Source organism: Pelophylax lessonae (assembly GCF_965119305.1).
Source record: "Pelophylax lessonae genome assembly, chromosome: 4".
NCBI lineage: Eukaryota > Metazoa > Chordata > Amphibia > Anura > Ranidae > Pelophylax > Pelophylax lessonae.
This window is the reverse complement of record NC_138771.1, coordinates 420,615,022-420,632,212: the sequence shown is the minus strand read 5'-3', so window position 1 is coordinate 420,632,212 and position 17,191 is coordinate 420,615,022. Positions and strand designations below refer to the sequence as shown.

Here is a 17,191-nt window from a genome sequence, read left to right as displayed (position 1 = left end):
TCAGTGAACCTCCATCATGTTTGACTATAGGGACTGTATTCTTTTTATTAAAGGCCTCACTTCATTTTCTGAAAACAGTAGTTTGATGGGTTTTAATCAAAAAGCTGTAATTTTGTTTCATCTGTCCACAGCACATTCTTCCAAAAGGATCTTGGCTTCCTGAAGTAAGTTTTGGCAAACCCAAATATGGCTTTTTTTTAATTTTCTTTGTCAGCAGTGGGGTCCTGCTGGGTCTCTTTCCATAGTGTCCCTTTTCATTCAGATGGCGACATATAGTGCGAGCCGACACAGTTGTACCTTGTGCCTGAAGGTCAGCTTAAATTTTTCTGGAAGTTGATCAAGGTTCTTTATCCAACATTCAAAAAATCCTTTGTTGCACTCTTTATTCAATTTTCCTCTTTCATCCACATCCAGGGAGATTAGCTACAGTGCCATGGGCTGTAAACTTCCTGACAATGTTGCACACAGTGGACACAGGAACATTAAGATCTCAGCAGATGGACTTGTAACCTTGATATTGTCCATGCTTTTCCACTAATTTTGTTCTCAAGTCCTCAAACAATTCTTTGCTGCTCTTTCTTTTTTCTATACTCCGTGTGCTGGTGTGATTTCTACATTGTCAGCACCTGTTAATTGATACAGGTGAGTTTAATTTCAAATTACAGGAGCATCACAAACTTGGAAAGCAATTATTTCTTACAATCTTGAGAAGGTGGCAATTATTTTGTCCAGTTCATTTTTGGAGTTTTGCGTGGAATGTGTCAGAATTGGCTTTTTGTTTCTCCACTTTTTGGTATCATACCAATACAAACAAAAAAAATAAACACGAGAATGCCTAAACATTTGTAATTGCAACAATTTTCTTGGCAAAGTGGTACATTATGTGACAGAAATGCAGGGGTGCCAAAATATTTGGCCACGACTGTATATAACATATATAACAGCTTCAACTCTTCCGGGAAGGCTGTCCACGAGGTTTAGGAGTGTGTCCATGGGAATGTTTGACCATTGTTCCAGAAGCACATTTGTAAAGGTCAGGCACTGATGTGGACGAGAAGGCCTGGCTCACAGTCTCCGCTCTAATTAATCCCAAATGTGTACTATAGGGTTACGACATCAATGAGCGAGTTTGGGGTTTAGGAACTTGACTGGCCTGCACAGAGTTTCAACCTCAACCCGATAGAACACCTTTGGTATGAATTAGAGTGTAGACTGCGAGCCAGGTCATTCTCTCCAACATCAGTGCCTGACCTTGCAAATGCGCTTCAGGAAAAATGGTTAAACATCCCCATAGACACACTCCTAAACCTTGTGGACAGCCTTCCCAGAAGAGTTGAAGCTGTTATATCTGCAAAGGGTGGACTAACTCAATATTGAACCCTACGGACTAAGACTGGGCTACCATTAAAGGTCATGTGCATGTGAAGGCCGGCATCCCAATACTTTTGGTAACATAGTATATATATATATATATATATATATATATATATATATATATATATATATATTTCATAAAGTATTCAAACCCTTCACTTTTGTATCTTGGTATGTTGCAGCCTGATACTACAGCTGTTTATTTCTTTTTTCTCATTAATCTACACTCAGTACCCCATAATGATAACGTGAAGACAGAATTTTAGAAATCTTTGGAAATGTATGAAAGAGGAAAAACTGAAATATCACATTGGCAGAAGTATTCAGACCCTTTGCCACAACACTTGAAATTTAGCTCAGGTCCCTCCCATTTCTCTTGATTGTTGCTGAAATGTTTCTACACCCTTATTGTCCACCTGCAGTAAATTGATTGGGCATGATTTGGAAATGACACACACCTCTCTATTAAAGGCCTCACAGCTGACAATGCATACTGTATCAGAACAAAAAACATGAAATCAAAGCAGCTGCTTGCAGGGCTCAGAGACAGGATTATTGTAAGGCACAGATCTGAGGAAGTTTACAATGTTTTGCTAAATTTTTGGCTGCAATGAAGGCTCGCAAGACCACAGTGACCTCCATAATTCCTAAATGGAAGAAGTTTAACACAACCGGGAGTGGTTTAGGGACAACTCTGTGAATGTCCTTGAGTTGCCTAGGCCAGAGCTCTGACTTGAATCCTATTGAACATCTCTGGAGAGACTTGAAAATGGCTGTCCACCGATGGTCCCTATCCAACCTGACTGAGTTTGAGAAGATTTGCAAAGAAGAATGGCAGAAAATCCTCCAATCTTGGTGTACAAAGCTTGTCCTGTCATACCCAGAAAGACTCAGGTCTGTAATTGCTTCCAAAGGTGTTTCAACAAAGTACTGGATAAAGGGTCTGAACACTTAAAGCGGAGTTCCACCCTGGGAAAGCTTTTTTTAATAAAAATACCCCCGGGACAGTCAGGGCTAGTACATTCCACAATGGCTAGCCTCTGATCTGTCCTGGGTTGCACTTACCTTTTAGAAGAAATACTTACCTTGAAAAAGTATTGTCCAGCGCTGCCATCTCAGGTGTGGGCAGCTTGAAGCCAGTGCGATCCTCTTCTGTGTCCTCTTCCGTCTTCTTCGGTCCCACGATGCACTGCACCGGCCCCGCCGTCACTTCCGGTGCCGCAGCGTCATCCCTGCACAGCTTCTGGGCATGCCCAGAAGCTGTTTAGCAAGGTATGACGGCGCCTGCACCGGAACTGGCGTCGGGGCCGGTGCAGGCGCATTGATTCCTGGGAGCGATGACGTTCAGCTCCCAGGAATCATTGCAAGCCAGGAAGTGACGAATCGCCGTGGCCGCCAAGGGGAGGAAGAGGAAGTAAGGTAAGTATATTTTCTTCTAAACCAGGTAAGTAAAAAAAAAAATTGCAATTATCCATTTGTTTTTCAGGTGACCCCGGGCATGAAGATGGAGGTAAGTTTAATTTTAGGGTGGAACTCCGCTTTACGTACATGTGATATTTAAGATTTTTGTGTTTAATAAATTCACAGATATTTCTAAAATTCTGTTTTCATTTTGGCATTATAGGGTACTGAGTGTAGATTAATGAGAAAAAACAAAATTAATTGAAACAACTGTAGTATCAAGCTACAACACAACAAATTGGAAAAAAGGGACGGGGTCTGAATACTTTATGAATGCACTATATATATATATATATATATATATATATACAGTATATATATATATATATATATATTTTCCCCATCTGTGGACACTCTCTCAATTTTTTCAGCTGATTACTACTTTCTACATTGTCTCTTATTACTGCTTAATTTTCCCCAGATCTTCCCATAATTTGTGCTGGCTTCCATCCATGGTCACCCTTCTTAACAGCAATCATCCTTAACCAGACAGTAGTTACCAATCACGTTTCATATCAGAGTGCCTATACTAGATGGTAGTGACCTGGGCTACCCATTTCTAGATGGATTAGACAAAAAACTAATGTCTGTAACAGCAACAGACATTCATGAGGGTTGAATGTCATTACATCTGCTTGTTCAACCACCTTCTAATGTATCTGGCCAAATTTAGAATCCTCCTCATAAAGACCCTCCCACCCCATAACTCCTGGACCCCTAAGGCCAGATTTACACTTATGTGTTGTGATAATGCAAAAAATCAGAGGTGTTCTGGCATGCTAAGATCTACTACGTTAATGGTTGATAGTTCTCTTCTGCTTTTTCCCACTTCCTAATCCTTATATTATTATGTATTGGTTTGTGAAGTTCCCCACAATTTTTCAGGGCCACTCTATCAGCAGCATTATGCAGTCACAAAAGGGGTTTGCACTTTGGAGTAGCTTTTAGACAAAAAAATCTTACAGAAATATTCAAGATTTGCAGACACCTTCAACAACTTATAGCTTTTGATCTACAATCATTTTCACTATAAGTAACAAATGGTATAGGCTCGTACCATCTTCACTAGAAGTTAAAACTTTTCAAAAGTTGGTAACTGTATAGAAAAACCAAGAAGATAACTTTAGCACAAAAAATGGGAAGCCATAAAAACTGGTGTTATAACAACTTGCAAAGCTTTCACTTATCATATTTAATAATAGAACTTGGGTATAAATAGTTGTCACTAACCTGATTGCAGAGTCTACAGGTGAAGAACTGGTGAAGTTTCGAGTGGTTGGGAATGACATGCTGATGTACTGTAAAAGACTCACCAAAGCCAGCAATCTCCAGTGGAAGTGGATCTCTTCAGACTTACAAAGCACAGCAACAATTAAAATAGAAAATAACAAAATAACAAGTGAGCAGAACTTTCAAAGTCGTCTAGAATTTTCCCCTGGCTCAGCGTTAAAACTTTTACCTGTGACTTTTGGAGATGCTGGAAAATATGAATGCCATTTTTCTGACCATATTGGGAAGTCTATACATCTCATTACCATAAAAGGTAATTTTCATTGTTTGTGATCGTATAATGATCGTTTAAAAATGGAAAACCGTAGCCAGGCACACAGGTTTATGTTTTCATCAATGACCAGTCTGGGGTTTTCTTTTTGTTGTTTTTATTTTTGGAGAACATGGATAGGGATGAAGGAATTAGGTGGAATACTCCAAAAACAAGAACTATGTAAACTTGAGGACTTAGGTATTCTTCAGGACAAGCTATATTAAAGTTTGTGCTTGTAGCACACAGAAGACTTGAGCTTTAAGATAGTCATAGTAGTAGTAGTGGTAGGTAAACTGTAAATTCCTTTCTTAGAGCCGCAAGAGCAGAGTCCCTTAAAGTGGAAGAATATATGGACAAAAATCTTCAGGACACCCGCCAGTGTACCCTTTAATCAGACCCACAGCTGACTTTCTCCATCATCTGAGGGGTAGCAAATGCACAAAGGTGCCCAAGATCTTTTAAGCTTCTATACTCACATAAGGCCCAAGGACAGCTGGTCCTTCCAACTTCCAAGCGACACCTTACTCTGGTGATGCCAGACCAGATTTTCAGCAGACAGCCCCCCTCAGTGAGCTATCTTTAGTTTCAGCGTCTCAGCATCCAGGCCCCCAGGCCAAGCACCTGAGGCCTCATGACAGCAGACATAACAGTAACTTTGCCTGGGAGGGCAGTGTGCCCCTCCAGACTTTTCCTTTCCAGGAAAAGACCCTTTGCTCAGTGTGCTTACAGAATTTATACAGTCTCCCAGCATGCCATCAGAGCCTGCTTCCCTGGGATAGACTAGGGCTGTATCAATATTCATGCTGCCATCTGCATGACTCCACACCTGTCATCCAGAATCTTCTCAAGTTCTCTAGATGCAGAGGAAGCTATTACAATACACTGGCTGCAGCTGAACACACTAAACAGACCTAACTAATTAATCACAGCTTCTCAGAGGTAAAAGCAAACTATGCTTTTACCTAACAAGCATTACAGCCACACTGACTACAAATAGCAAATAGATTTACCTATTAAAACACACAGACTTATTCTAAATCTCTAATTCCTAGCACCTATCTAGAAGGGTGCTACATGTGCAAAATGTGCCCCATTAGATTCAATTCACAAACCTTTAACCAAAAGTAAGGATCTTTATTTTAGCCAACTGTCTACATTATATGCTGACTTGGAGAATGCTGATAGGAAGAGAAAGCAGAGAAACAAGGAGATGATCTCATCACCGTGCTGCTTCTTCTTTCACTATCCATTCACAGGCTGAAGCTGATCGAAGGTGACCTTGGCTCAGAGAAATTAGGTTAAATGATGCAGGTCATCAAACTGAGGACATCTAAGGCAGGAAAACCAAGGTGGAAATCGCTGAACTGAAGGTGAATATTGCAGCAAAAGCTGACTTTGTTTTATCTTGTAGGGAATTAATCGTTTTTATCGTGTTTTTTTTTTTTTTTTTGGCTGGAGTTCAGTTTTAAGTACTTTTGGGTCACATACATATAACAAATATGCAAAAAATTTGTTCCAGAAAAGTGCCAGAATTACTTATCTTGTACCAGTTCTGTGACTATTCAGCATTGAAACCAAACAATCAACAGTGCTAGGACAAGGTCATCCAGTCCCCAGGGCAAAAATGTCAAACTGTGCCCCCAGTATGGTGAGGAGGTGACCGGGGATGTAAGATCACAGAACAAACAGTCCAGAGCTGTCAGTGCACCTGCATACAGAAACCGGCAGCTGTGTTTACCGGCTACAGGAACACTGCACTGAGAGGAGAGAAGAGCTGGAGGGAGAGAGATAGCACAGCCCTGCCTCCTCTTGGGTCTCTTTTTGACACTCTCGGATTTCTTCTGGATACTTCTGCGCTCGGGTGTGTGCAGTGCTGTCTCTCCACTATTGCCAGTGCAGAACGCATGTGTGTCTGATTACCGCTTCCAGCATCTGAGTACAGGAGCGCTTCAAAGGCAAGAAGAGAAGTGGGAAAGGGAATGAGAACACAGCCCGCACTGCTTCCCAGCTCTCACCTTCTCTCCTTGCCACTCCCAGCACTGGGCTGACAGGAGCGTGATGCTGCTGACACAAGGGTTGTTTTCAGTAAACCATTACACCCAGGGCAGCCACCCCTCCTGCTCCCTTGTCCCAGCCCTGACCATCAATATGACAGTCAGGGATCTATCTTTATTAAAAGGGGATTCAAGCATTGACAGCCCTGAATACTCTCTCATGGTAAAGTCCCTTTAATCTATGTTGTGTTTATGTGCTTTTTAGACATGCTGTGTTTTTAAAAGACTCAATTCATTTGAAATCCAGGTCAACAACCAAAAAAGGCAGTATGCACTGTCTTTTGCTTGCACCCATTTGTCAGTAATGAGCAGCAACTGCTTCATTTTTTTATGTTTAGAATAGTGGTGCAAGCATTGTGCTTGCACCACTCTTTGTGAATTTCCCCAAGTGTATTGGTAAGAATTTGTTTTTTTAAATCTGATGTATTTGCTCATGTCCATGCTTTTCACTTGCACTGGAAAACACAGAACATACCATACAGCACTTCTGGTGTAAACAAACATTGAACTCCTGTAGCGCTACCCAGGCAGTTGCTGGTATGTTGCCCAGGTGTTCCCTACTCTGCAGCCAGTTGCACTCCAATGACCAGTCTAGAGGCTTTGTTTTTGTTGTTTATTGGAGAACTTGGATAGGGTAAGAGATATAGTGGGACACTTCCAAACTGAACTATTCACACTGACTACTCTATCTGCCTTCTGCAAGGACTTCAACCAAGTTTTACTAGTAAAAGAAGATAAAGACTTCTTCACGGCAGCAGCAAACTGATTGCAGAACTAAGCAATGTCCTTTAGTAAAGTAGTGGACAGTCCTTGACAAAGCTATAAGAACACTAGCCAGGTTTCTATTTGTGTGGACCCTCAGCTGACTTAGAGCACAAGAGGGGGTTAACAGTCTAAGGATCCTTAGGGTGTCTCTACTCACAAGACTCCTGAAGCACCATTGGCAATATTCTCTTTCCATGATTCCAGACCAGATGCACTGTAGACTTTCCCACTGTCAGCTATGGTAGGACCAGGGTCAGCCACACAAACTTCAGGCCCCTCTGGTCGCATACATGAGGCCACATGGCAGCAAGTGCTAGGGGGGGGGCTCTCCCTTAGCATGGTGCAATCCTCTGCTAGGAAAGACCAGGAACTTATGTGCTCCTAGAATATAAATCTAAGCACCTAGCATGCCTAGGGGCACCCCCACTTCCAATTGGCCATGAATATTCATGTTCCCATCGGCATTGTTTCTACCTACTATCCAGAACTTTCCATAGTTGCTAGGACACAGTGACACTTCAAGACACCATGTGGCACCCTCCTAGGTGGGTGTTAGAGAGAGAGTATAGCTTTGAATCCTGTCTGCATACCAAAGAGTTTGCAGGTTAATCTATATTTGCTCTCTGCCTACCAGAGAGCAGGATCTGCTAGTGAGGTCTGCTTAATGTACTCAGGTGCAACTCAGTCTGTCTGCAGAGTGTTTCACACTGGTCCAATAGGGAGGCATATTGGACAGTGGCAGGAAACCTGATGAATGAGTGCACAGGCATTTAATACAGCCCTGGTGATTTGGCAGGGGAAAGTGCCTAGGTACATGATGGGATACTGTATAAAAGCCTCATCCAAGTTCAAAAATAAACACCAAAAACCAACACCCCTGGACTGTTTATTGAGCAACGAGCCATTGGGAGTAAGGATGGATGTGTGAATTGTACCCTGAAGTGACTGTGTGCTGGTAATCAGAGAAGGCACAACAAGTCATTACACAGCAAGACCTAAAGGGACAGTGCTACACACCATACGCAGCACCAGAGCACACTAAGCAGACTACACTAGCCAATCGCTGCTCTCTGATAAGCAGACAGCAATTACATTTACCTAGCTGTCTTCCTGTTAAACAGAGAAACCAAAAACTGTTATACACTATTCCTAGCACCTACCTGGGAGGGTGCTACACTCCATTAGGTGAAGTTACCCTTTAAGATGTCTGCACATTTACTTTTTATTTTACTTGCATATAAATACATGAATATAATTATTTGTTTTAGTGACTGCATATCCCGCAACAGAGGTTTTCCATAAACAACCTGTGTCACTGACGTGTTCACTGTCCTATCCCTTACCTAAGAATGACATTGTACTTGTCTGGGCCAAAACAACTGAAATGCATTCAGTTCCTCTAAAGACTCATATTCTGAAAAATGAAGAAACAAATAGCAGTGTATTAGTTGAAGTTGACAGTATGGAGAACATAAACTGGACATGTATCGTTTTTCATGAAGGGACTTTGGTGGCTTTCATACCAGTTGAACTACAGTATACATACAATACATATGAATATACTACAATGATTTATAAATCCACAGATGAAGGTATGTTTAATTTATATAACTCATAATGTTCCTGATTGTTATAAAGTATTTAGATGGACCCTGTCAGTACCATAGAAGTGAAGATCAAGCTGTAGCACTTAGTGGAGACTGCAAATATCTTTATATTACCTCTCTAATGCCAAAATTAGTGTCTTACAAGAGTCTGGAGTTCAGGGCACCACTGGTGCTGGAAGGGTAGCATAAAAGCATGGACAGCTGCAGCTTATTGTGTCCCTTTTTTTGTGCTGATTTCTTCCATAAAATTTTGTATCTCGTTAACTGTATTGGATTTATATGTGCAATAACAGTAGGCAGTATATTAATTCCCCTTCACACGTCTTTATTATTGTTTTACCCCGTAAAGTGATAGTGACTATAGTTTGGGACAAATTATAACACTGCCAGGGATTACAACAATAATCTTTTATGCCCTCTTAAATGCTTGATTTTTTTTTATTTTAGATCTACGTATGTCACCTCCTCACTGCGTGTTTTACCCCCCAAAATACTGCAGTACCTTACTGCAACTGTGCGCATTGCACCTGGTAGCGGTACAATAGTGCAGTTGCAGCATGCCCCCATTTGCTTAAATACAGCAGGGTTATCATTTCTGCTGCAGCCATGAAGCAAGGAATCATGGCTGTGGCATGTATACAGGTGCATCTCATAAAATTAGAATATCATCAAAAAATACATTTATTTCAGTAATTCAATTCAAAAAGTAAAACTTATATTTTTTATATAGATGCATTACACACAGAGTGATATATTTCAAGCATTTCTTTCTTTTAATTTTGATGATGGCTTACAGCTAGTGAAAACCCAAAATTCAGTATCTCAGAAAATAGGAATATTACATAAGACCAATAAAAAAAAGGATTTTTAATACAGAAATGTACACTTACTGAAAAGTATGTCCATGTACAGTATAGTATGCACTCAATACTTGGTCGGGGCTCCTTTTGCATGAATTACTGTATTACTGCGGCATGGCATGGAGGTGATCAGCCTGTGGTACTGCAGAGGTGTTATGGAAGCCAGGTTTCTTTGATAGTGGCTTTCAGCTCATCTGCATTCTTGAGTCTGGTTTCTCTCATCTTCTTGACAATACCCCACAGATTCTCTGTGGGGTTTAGGTCAGGCGAGTTTGCTGCCCAATCAAGCACAGTGATACCATGATCATTAAACCAGGTATTGGTACTTTTGGCAGTGTAGGTTGGTGCCAAGTACTGCTGGAAATTGAAATCAGCATCTCCAAGCTGGTCAGCAGAGGGAAGCATGAAGTGCGCTAGAATTTCCTGGTAGAGGGCTGCACTGATATGGACTTGATAAAACACAGTGGATCAACACCAGATGACATGGTTCCCCGAATAATCACTGACTGTGGAAATGTTGTATTTGAATTGGAATCTAGGGTCCCCAGAGTCTGGAGGAAGAATGGAGAGGCACAGAATCCAAGTTATAAGAGGTCCAGTGTGAAGTTTCCACAGTCCGTAATGATTTGGGGATCCATGTCATCTGCTGGTGTTGGTCCACTGTGTTTTATCAAGTCCAAAGTTGGCACAGCACTCTACCAGGAAATTCTAGAGCACCTCATGCTTTTTATTGGTCTTATGTAATATTCTAATTTTCTGAGATACTACATTTTGGGTTTTCACTAGCTGTAAGCCATAATCATCAAAAAAAAAAAAAAAAAAGAAATATATCACTCTGTGTGTAACGCATCTAAAGTATATGAAAAAATATATAAATTTCACTTTTTGAATTGAATTACTGAAATAAATTACCTTTTTGATGATATTCTAATTGTACGAGATGCACCTGTACATTCCCTGTTGCTGCCATTGCAGTTAAAGGGGTAGCGGTTGAGGAGCAGTAAAAAGCGCTTCTCAATGGTTTCATGAACAAGCCCTTAAGCTTTGAAAATGAAAGTTAGAAGCCAGTTGGTGGTCATGCACAGCTGCTCTACATTCTGTCCACTCCAGTTTTGTAAATTTCCCTCATGGTGAATGCATGTAAATGCACCTCAAATGCCTGTGCACACTATCCCCTAGGGCAGTGATGGTGATCCTTGGCAACCCAGATGTTTTGGAACTACATTTCCCATGATGCTCATGCACTCTGCAGTGTAGTTGAGCATCGTGGGAAATGTAGTTCCAAAACATCTGGGGTGCCAAGGTTCGCCATCACTGACCTAGGCCAACTAAAATGGTGAGTGAGCCATGCATGAATACAGAACAGGGTGTGTATACAGGGTGTCTCCACTCATGCTACTTGAATTCAGTTAATTTATTTTTAAAATAATGCAATGCACACATTTCGGAAACACTTTAAAATCCCTAAAGCTTAGCAGTGTATTCATAACTAATTTGCAGAGCTATTTGCCCTATGAACCTGCATGTACTGTATATTCCTTCTGTGTAAATGGGAGCAAAAGGAAATGTTAAAATGGAATGTTATACAGTGTTGTGAAAATGTATTTGTCCCCTTCCTGATTTTTTATTTTTTCTTCATGTTTGTCACACTAAAATAATTCAGATCATTAAACAAATTTTAACCATTTCAAAACCGCACAATAGCCAAAAGATGGACAGTCCCATCAGTGCCAATCAGTGTCCATCAGTGTCTCCTCATTAGGGCCTCCTATTAGTGCCCATTAGTGCCAGATATCAGCGCAGCCTCATCAGTGCTTCCCCATCATTGCCCATCAGTGCTGCCTCTCATCAGTGTCGCTTCAACAGTGCCGATCAGCACTGCCTCATCAGTGCCCATCATTACAGCCTATCAATTGTCATTCAAAGTGTAGCAGCACTGAAATCTGAAAATTGGCCGGGGCAAGAAGGGGATGAAAGTACCGAGGTCCAAAGTGGTTAATATTACACAAAGATAACCTAAGTAAATGCAAAATGCAGTTTTTAAATAATGATTTCAATCATAACCACTTTACCACTAGAGCATTTTGCTGTCTTACGTCTGGGCCACTTTTTGCGATTCGGCGCTGTGCGACTTTAACTGACAATTGCGCGGTCGTGCGACACTGTACCCAAACGAAATTGACGTCCTTTTTTTCCCACAAACAGAGCTTTCTTTTGGTGGTATTTGATCACCTGTGCGATTTTTACTTTTTGCGCTATAAACAAAAAAAGAGCGTTTATTTTGAAAAAATAACAATATTTTTAACATTTTTTTATATGAAATTCCCCCCAAAAAAGATGTAAAAACCAATTTTTTTTAAAAATTTTTGGCCAATTTGTTTTCTGCTACCCATGTTTGGTAAAAAAAATCGCAATAAGCGTATTTTGATTGGTTTGCGCAAAAGTTATTGCGTTTACTAACAAAGGGAAAGATTTATGTCATTTTGGTGTTTTTTTTTTAACGCGTAATGGCCGCGATCTGCGTTTTTTTTTGCGGGACTGCGACATTGCGGCGGATAGATCGGACCCTTGACTGACATTTTTGACACTTTTGGGGGTACCAGTGACATTACTGCAGTAATCAGTGCTATAAATATGCACTGTTACTGTAAAAATGACACTGGCAGGGAAGGGGTTAATTTTATTGCAGAGGGAGGGGTTAATGTATGCCTGGTGCTTACTGACGTGTGGGGGGGGGGGAGGTGACTGTGTGAGACAGGGACAGATCGGATGTCCAGCTATGCTGAACACTCCGATCTGTCACTCCCTGTCACTGGGGAGATCCGCCCGCTTGTGTTTACACAGGCTGGCGGATCTCCACACTAGATCCCCGATGATCGGGGCAGAGCAGCTGTGATCGCCGCTGCTCCTCCCCTGTCCCGACTCCCGCTGTGAATGAAAACAGCGGGAGCGCGCCTCCGGCGGCGCGCGAGCACCGCCTACAGGCTAGGAGTCTGGCGACGTAGGTCTACGTCGTCAGACGGGATCGTGCCACTTTGCCGCAGTACTATTCCAGTACTCAGCGGTAAAGTGGTTAAGGGAAAAAAATGCCCAAACCTGCCTGGCCCTATGTGAAAAAGTAATCCCCTCCTTGTTAAATCATGAATAGTGTTGAGCGAACACGGACTGTATTATTCGTGTTCGTACCGAATAATTGGATTTTTTTTACCCGAACACGGACACGGACACTTTACTGTATGTTCGGGTAAAAATCCGTGTTCGGTCGTTTTATTTCCGGGTTTTGCATGCTTTGGCGCTCTTTTCATGGCGGGCTTTCAACAGCCAATCAACAATCGTTTAACTGGTGTGCCTTAAGCCATCCCAGCCATGCCTGCAAATGTCTTAGTAGCTGTGATTGGCCGTCTGAAGCATGTGACCAAGTCTTTATAAGTTCGAGGCAGCCGCCGCAGCAGCGTCATTCTGCTGCTTAGCTAAGGGACAGAGCACACATCAATGTGCTGGCTGCTGATTAGGGAAAGATAGGCAGGAAAAAACCATTTGTGTCCGGATAGAATTGAGGGACAGGTCGGAGTGTTTAGGCAGGGCGAGTTGTAGGCATTTTAGGGATAGAGTCTGCTGAATTATAGGGTCAGTGTCTTCTACAAACTACAATCGATATTGCTGTGTGGGGGGTGGGGTGAATCTGCACTCAATCCTGATCTACGATCTCTTCTCAATCCTGTTAGGGACAGAGTCTGCTGAATTTTAGGGAAACTGTGTTCTACAAACTACAATCGATATTGCTGTGTGGTGTGGGATTGGAGATAGGCAGGTGTCAGTGATCCACATCCATTTTTCTGTGTGTGAGCTGCAGTGAACACAATCTTTTTGGGCTGCAGTGAACACAATCTTTTTGGGCTGCAGTGAACACAATCTTTTTGGGGTGCAGTGAACAAAATCTTTTTGGGGTGCAGTGAACACAATCCTTTTTGGTGTGCAGTGAACACAATCTTTGTGGGGTGCAGTGAACAAAATCCTTTGTGGGGTGCAGTGAACACAATCTTTTTGGGGTGCAGTGAACAAAATCCTTTTTGGGGTGCAGTGAACAACATCCTTTTTGGGGTGCAGTGAACACAATCTTTTTGGGGTGCAGTGAACAAAATCCTTTGTGGGGTGCAGTGAACACAATCTTTTTGGGGTGCAGTGAACACAATCTTTTTGGGGTGGAGTGAACAACATCCTTTTTGGGGTGCAGTGAACAAAATCCTTTTTGGGGTGCAGTGAACAAAATCATTTTTGGGGTGCAGTGAACACAATCTTTTTGGGGTGCAGTGAACACAATCTTTGTGGGGTGCAGTGAACACAATCTTTTTGGGGTGGAGTGAACAACATCCTTTTTGGGGTGCAGTGAACAACATCCTTTTTGGGGTGCAGTGAACACAATCTTTTTGGGGTGCAGTGAACACAATCTTTGTGGGGTACAGTGAACAGAATCTTTGTGGGGTGCAGTGAACACAATCTTTGGGGGGTACAGTGAACACAATCTTTTTGGGGTGCAGTGAACACAATCTTTGTGGGGTGCAGTGAACACAATCTTTTTGGGGTGGAGTGAACAAAATCATTTTTGGGGTGCAGTGAACAACATCCTTTTTGGGGTGCAGTGATCAAAATCCTTTTTGGGGTGCAGTGAACACAATCTTTTTGGGGTGCAGTGAACAAAATCCTTTGTGGGGTGCAGTGAACAGAATCTTTGTGGGGTGCAGTGAACACAATCTTTGGGGGGGTACAGTGAACACAATCTTTTTGGGGTGCAGTGAACACAATCTTTGTGGGGTACAGTGAACAGAATCTTTGTGGGGTGCAGTGAACACAATCTTTGGGGGGTACAGTGAACACAATCTTTTTGGGGTGCAGTGAACACAATCTTTGGGGGGTACAGTGAACACAATCTTTTTGGGGTGCAGTGAACACAATCTTTGTGGGGTACAGTGAACAGAATCTTTGTGGGGTGCAGTGAACACAATCTTTGGGGGGTACAGTGAACACAATCTTTTTGGGGTGCAGTGAACACAATCTTTGGGGGGTACAGTGAACACAATCTTTTTGGGGTGCAGTGAACACAATCTTTGTGGGGTGCAGTGAACACAATCTTTGGGGGGGTACAGTGAACACAATCTTTTTGGGGTGCAGTGAACAACATCCTTTTAGGGTGCAGTGAACACAATCTTTGTGGGGTGCAGTGAACAACATCCTTTTAGGGTGCAGTGAACACAATCTTTGTGGGGTACAGTGAACAGAATCTTTGTGGGGTGCAGTGAACACAATCTTTGGGGGGTACAGTGAACACAATCTTTGTGAGGTGCAGTGAACACAATCTTTGTGGGGGGCAGTGAACACAATCATTGTGGGGTGCAGTGAACTCAATCTTTGTGGGGTACAGTGAACACAATCTCATACTTCTGAAGATTTGAGGGTGCTGCCTGTTCCATACTCCCCCTACTCCTCATCTAGCCTTTTAGGGGTACAAACAATAGTAATTGGGGCCTAGTGTGGTTGTGTACGTGTGATATACATACACTTTTTTTGGATCATATTTTCTATTCCGCTATTTAATCAAAAACCTTTGGGGATCAGTTAAATTGGGGGATAGTCTGTGTTGGTACGTGTGAGAGAGATCCACCTTTCCAAGTTGTTGGGGTTCATCTCATACTTCTGAAGGTTTGAGGGTGCTGCCTGTTCCATACTCCCCCTACTCCTAGCCTTTTAGGGGTACAAACAATAGTAATTGGGGCCTAGTGTGGTTGTGTACGTGTGATATACATACACTTTTTTTGGATCATATTTTCTATTCCGCTATTTAATCAAAAACCTTTGGGGATCAGTTAAATTGGGGGATAGTCTGTGTTGGTACGTGTGAGAGAGATCCACCTTTCCAAGTTGTTGGGGTTCATCTCATACTTCTGAAGGTTTGAGGGTGCTGCCTGTTCCATACCCCCCCTACTCCTCATCTAGCCTTTTAGGGGTACAAACAATAGTAATTGGGGCCTAGTGTGGTTGTGTACGTGTGATATACATACACTTTTTTTGGATCATATTTTCTATTCCGCTATTTAATCAAAAACCTTTGGGGATCAGTTAAATTGGGGGATAGTCTGTGTTGGTACGTGTGAGAGAGATCCACCTTTCCAAGTTGTTGGGGTTCATCTCATACTTCTGAAGGTTTGAGGGTGCTGCCTGTTCCATACTCCCCCTACTCCTCATCTAGCCTTTTAGGGGTACAAACAATAGTAATTGGGGCCCAGTGTGGTTGTGTACGTGTGATATACATACACTTTTTTTGGATCATATTTTCTATTCCGCTATTTAATCAAAAACCTTTGGGGATCAGTTAAATTGGGGGATAGTCTGTGTTGGTACGTGTGAGAGAGATCCACCTTTCCAAGTTGTTGGGGTTCATCTCATACTTCTGAAGGTTTGAGGGTGCTGCCTGTTCCATACTCCCCCTACTCCTCATCTAGCCTTTTAGGGGTACAAACAATAGTAATTGGGGCCCAGTGTGGTTGTGTACGTGTGATATACATACACTTTTTTTGGATCATATTTTCTATTCCGCTATTTAATCAAAAACCTTTGGGGATCAGTTAAATTGGGGGATAGTCTGTGTTGGTACGTGTGAGAGAGATCCACCTTTCCAAGTTGTTGGGGTTCATCTCATACTTCTGAAGGTTTGAGGGTGCTGCCTGTTCCATACCCCCCCTACTCCTCATCTAGCCTTTTAGGGGTACAAACAATAGTAATTGGGGCCTAGTGTGGTTGTGTACGTGTGATATACATACACTTTTTTTGGATCATATTTTCTATTCCGCTATTTAATCAAAAACCTTTGGGGATCAGTTAAATTGGGGGATAGTCTGTGTTGGTACGTGTGAGAGAGATCCACCTTTCCAAGTTGTTGGGGTTCATCTCATACTTCTGAAGGTTTGAGGGTGCTGCCTGTTCCATACCCCCCCTACTCCTCATCTAGCCTTTTAGGGGTACAAACAATAGTAATTGGGGCCTAGTGTGGTTGTGTACGTGTGATATACACACACTTTTTTTGGATCATATTTTCTATTCCGCTATTTAATCAAAAACCTTTGGGGATCAGTTAAATTGGGGGATAGTCTGTGTTGGTACGTGTGAGAGAGATCCACCTTTCCAAGTTTTTGGGGTTCATCTCATACTTCTGAAGATTTGAGGGTGCTGCCTGTTCCATACCCCCCCTACTCCTCATCTAGCCTTTTAGGGGTACAAACAATAGTAATTGGGGCCTAGTGTGGTTGTGTACGTGTGATATACATACACTTTTTTTGGATCATATTTTCTATTCCGCTATTTAATCAAAAACCTTTGGGGATCAGTTAAATTGGGGGATAGTCTGTGTTGGTACGTGTGAGAGAGATCCACCTTTCCAAGTTTTTGGGGTTCATCTCATACTTCTGAAGATTTGAGGGTGCTGCCTGTTCCATACCCCCCCTACTCCTCATCTAGCCTTTTAGGGGTACAAAC

At 42.2% G+C, this 17,191-nt stretch overlaps 1 protein-coding gene across 1 annotated transcript in view; it reads left to right on the top strand.

Annotated features, from left to right (window-relative positions):
* Positions 1–17,191, top strand: part of LOC309554277 (uncharacterized protein) — a 48,527-nt gene that overhangs the window by 19,945 nt on the left and 11,391 nt on the right. The window contains exons 3-4 of the mRNA XM_082255921.1: positions 4,076–4,378; positions 8,466–8,789. Of these exons, the coding sequence (XP_082112047.1) occupies positions 4,076–4,378; positions 8,466–8,789 (627 nt within the window). The remainder of the gene's footprint in view (positions 1–4,075; positions 4,379–8,465; positions 8,790–17,191) is intronic.